The sequence below is a fragment of the Urocitellus parryii genome, chromosome 4 (genome assembly GCF_045843805.1).
Source record: "Urocitellus parryii isolate mUroPar1 chromosome 4, mUroPar1.hap1, whole genome shotgun sequence".
Lineage (NCBI taxonomy): Eukaryota > Metazoa > Chordata > Mammalia > Rodentia > Sciuridae > Urocitellus > Urocitellus parryii.
Genome location: NC_135534.1, coordinates 183,784,881 through 183,788,799, shown reverse-complemented (window position 1 = coordinate 183,788,799; position 3,919 = coordinate 183,784,881). Strand labels below are relative to the sequence as shown.

General features: G+C 37.5%; 1 protein-coding gene across 1 annotated transcript; it reads left to right on the top strand.

The window, feature by feature from the left end:
- The first annotated feature begins 2,649 nt into the window (after positions 1-2,649).
- On the top strand, positions 2,650-3,600 carry LOC144254586 (olfactory receptor 13C3-like). The gene has a single exon (XM_077797934.1). It carries the CDS (start codon positions 2,650-2,652, stop codon positions 3,598-3,600), a length of 951 nt encoding a protein of 316 aa, XP_077654060.1.
- Positions 3,601-3,919: the final 319 nt, after the last annotated feature.

Genomic DNA, 3,919 nt, shown 5'->3' with positions numbered 1-3,919 from the left:
TTTTAATGCAACCTCCTGAACATGAAAGTAGTGGAAAGAGAATGGGTTTTGGATTTTGGCTCTGCTAATACATTAGCTGTGAGATTTCAAGCAAGTCAGCTAATGTCAAGTGCACTATCTGATACATAGGAATCTGTGAGCTAAATTATTTTGGTGACTTTTTTCTGTTTAAGAAATTTTGGGGGTAGTGCTGGTTTTACGCTGAGTGAATAAAGATTAAAAATTGGTTTGAGAATTAAAGTTCTCATCTGTCATGTGGGACTCCAATATTCTTAAATCTGTACCTCTCATCAAGGTTGAAAATTTCTACTTGGTGTTCTGTAAATTATTTCTGAAGTGACAATTTCTCTGTCTCGTTTGGCTTCTGACTCCAAGACATCATGCACTAGAGAGAAATTTTCCCACCTCTCTTCACAAAATGAACTGCATATTGGAGTGAAAGTTGAGTGGGTTAACCTAAAAGATGGTGATGATTATGAAGAGATGATTTTTGTGTGCATGTGGTAGGTAGCAACTACCGACAACCTAATTAATCTAGATATCTCAACTTTCTTATGTCATATTTCTGCTCAAAAACCCCATAAACTGAATCCTGTGATGCCAAGTTTAGAGGGTAGCTAACATCAGAGGTCTAAACATTCACTTTGTGCTTTGTTTCTCCTAACAGGCTCCTTCCTTAACAAAAAGATTGTCAAATTCTTTGTCTGACTTTTGAAGCTTTGCATACACCAGCCTCATGTGCTTTTAACTGTGTTTCCCACTAGTCCTCTGCAGAAACTCCCTGTTTGAAAAGCAGGTGCTATGATCCTGCTGATGCTAAATGTTGCTCAGTCTGTTTCTATTTGGGGTATTCTTTTCTTTTTTCTTTTTTTTTTTAATGTCAGACATTCTTCCTTTATTTTCTATTTCTTAAGATCTGCCTAAATTGGAAATTCTTTCAGAATTCTATCTTTACTTGTTTCTCCTTAGCCTCCCTCTGAGAGTTCTTATAAAATTCACCCAGGACACATGATTGAATCATATGCTATATGATTGAATCATTCTGCCATATCAAATGGTGCCATGAATCTTTTCCTCTTTCCCTGGCTGAACTGTGCACTTTTATTGGCAGACATGATGGGTCATACTTTTTCTATCCTTTCATTGATTGTTAGGATTGTGCTGAATGAGGCTATCAGTAATAATCTGGCAAAAATTTATCCTTTTATATAAACTTGTGTTTCAAAAATATTCATTTCTGTAGTATACTGAACAGCAACAATATGTGTCTCTGCAGTTTACTGGACAATGCAAAATATAATCACCTTGGTCTTTTCCAGGTTGTTAAAACAGCCCATGTAATAATGCAAAAGAATATCTACTGAGATCAAAAACATCTCCATGATCTGCCAATCACAAAAGGAAACTGACATCTTGCTTCTGAAAAGCTGTTCTCATACCAGCTGCTTTATCACAGCCTGTGGAAGTTTATTAGAAATGCAAATTCACAGGACCTGCTCCAGGCCTACTAAAAGAGAATTTATGTTTTAACAAAATTCTCAGGTGATTAACATGTGCATAAAAATTTGAATGTCTGAAGTAGTGGATTATTTATTATTACATCAAGAGAGAAAAAATCAGACTGTGCTCTGTGGCAAAACAAGGTGTAGTAACCTATTTAAGTTGTAGCACATAGAATTTTAGATCTCATTGCCAAAAAGCTGAGTGTAGTGCTCCATTTTATACTTATTGCATGGTTAATCTTTGCTGCATCCTGTCTTTTACATTTGATAAAAATTATGGGAAAAGGGGTATGTTTGTCTGCCTTTTGTGAAGTATTACATGGCATACATATATGCAAATATACTTAAGCATTATTACTGTTTCCTCACATTCACTTAAACAAATAAATCAAGGGTAATTCTTAAGTCATAAAAGAAAACGTGCAAAGAGAGAGTATGTAGTGTTTCCCACAGATTCTCCATCACATGCAGAGTTAGTCTACACGGTGCTTGTGTCCTATATGATTAAATAGAAAGAGTGAATTGTTTCTGTGAAATCAACAATTAACTTTAACTTTGAACTGATATTACATTATTGTATACATGGTTCAATGTGCTATGATGTAATGGTTGCCCTTATGAAAATACATGTTTAACTCAGAAGAGATTCAGAATTTTAGGTAGATTAAGAAATATGCTTAAAAGTCAAACCTGCTTTAAACTGTGAAAATTCCTGTTGGTCAGGGGTTAAAATTCTAGTCTTTGTTGTCTGTTGCTTTCTCCACTGTTCTCTCCCTGTGCTTGATGAAATGAAGTAGTCAAGTTTATAGCTTGCAATATTCTGGGGCTTTTAGAAAAGTCAACTAGGAGTGTTCTCAATGATAGGAGTATTGCTACCTAATTTGCTTCTGATCCTAGATATATCTTCACATATAGATACAGGATCCTAGATATATCTTCACATATTCCAGACAGAACAGAGAAATCCTCAGTATCCTGTCACAGGATATTATAGTTTAGGCACAGACACTGTTGAAGAAAAGTGAATGACACTTTTGAAATACCCTCTCTTTCATCCTACAATGTTTATTCATGAAATTTGTTACATTTTTAGTTTGGCCATAAAAAAATTTAAGCCAACCTGCCTTTGACATCCTAAAACTGGGATATGGATAGGACAAATGCAACATTTGTGAGAGAATTCATTCTCCTAGGACTCTCTGGTTACCCCAAATTTGAGATGAGTTTCTCTGCTCTGGTTCTAATTATGTACCTAGTGATTCTCAGTGGCAATGGTGTTCTGATCATATTGAGCATCTTTGATTCACATCTTCACACTCCCATGTACTTCTTCCTGGGCAACCTCTCCTTCCTGGATATCTGCTACACATCTTCTTCAGTTCCCTCAATATTGGTGAGTTTAATCTCAAAGAAAAGAAACATTTCCTTCTCTGGATGTGCACTGCAAATGTTCTTTGTATTTGCCATGGGATCCACAGAATGTTTTCTCCTTGCCATGATGGCTTTTGATCGCTATGTGGCCATCTGTAACCCTCTGAGGTACCCCATCATCATGAACAAGGGTGTGTGTGCACTGATGGCCTCTGTATCATGGCTGTCTGGTGGAATCAATTCAGCTGTGCAAACCTCTCTTGCCATGCGACTGCCTTTCTGTGGGACGAACATTATCAATCACTTCACATGTGAGATCTTAGCTGTCCTCAAGCTGGCTTGTGCTGATATATCTCTTAATATTATTACCATGTCAATATCAAATACGGCCTTCCTGGTTCTCCCACTGCTGGTCATTTTCTTCTCCTACATGTTCATCCTCTACACCATCTTGAGAATGAACTCAGCCACAGGGAGACGCAAGGCCTTTTCTACGTGCTCAGCCCATCTGACTGTGGTGGTCATATTCTTTGGTACCATCTTCTTTATGTATGCAAAACCCAAGTCCCAAGACCTGAATGGGGAAGAAAAATTGCGAACTTCAGACAAGCTTATTCCTTTGTTTTATGGGGAAGTGATCCCCATGTTGAATCCTATCATCTATAGCTTGAGGAATAAGGATGTTAAAGCTGCTGTAAAATATATGCTGAACCGAAAACTTACTTAGGAAAGCCATCAGGAAGCCAAGGCAGGAAGATTGCAAGTTCACAGCCAGCCTCAGCAAAAGCAAGGTGCTAAGCAGCTCAGTAAGACCCTGTATCTAAATGAAAATACAGAATTGGGCTGGGGGTGTGGCTCAGTGGTTCAGTGTCCCTGAGTTCAATCTCTGGTACCCCGCTTCCAAAAAAAAAAAAAGAAAAAAAAACCAACATCAGAAAATGCATGTTTATATATTTGTGTCAGAACTACAATCTTACCCCATATCACCTAGTCAGATGCTTCACTCTTTGCCATTCTTCTTCCTTCAGATCAGTTGTGGTTTCTAT

What these genes read in the sequence shown, in the direction of transcription:
- LOC144254586 (XM_077797934.1), top strand. Translation starts at nt 2,650, where the DNA reads ATGGATAGGACAAATGCAACATTTGTGAGAGAATTCATTCTCCTAGGA.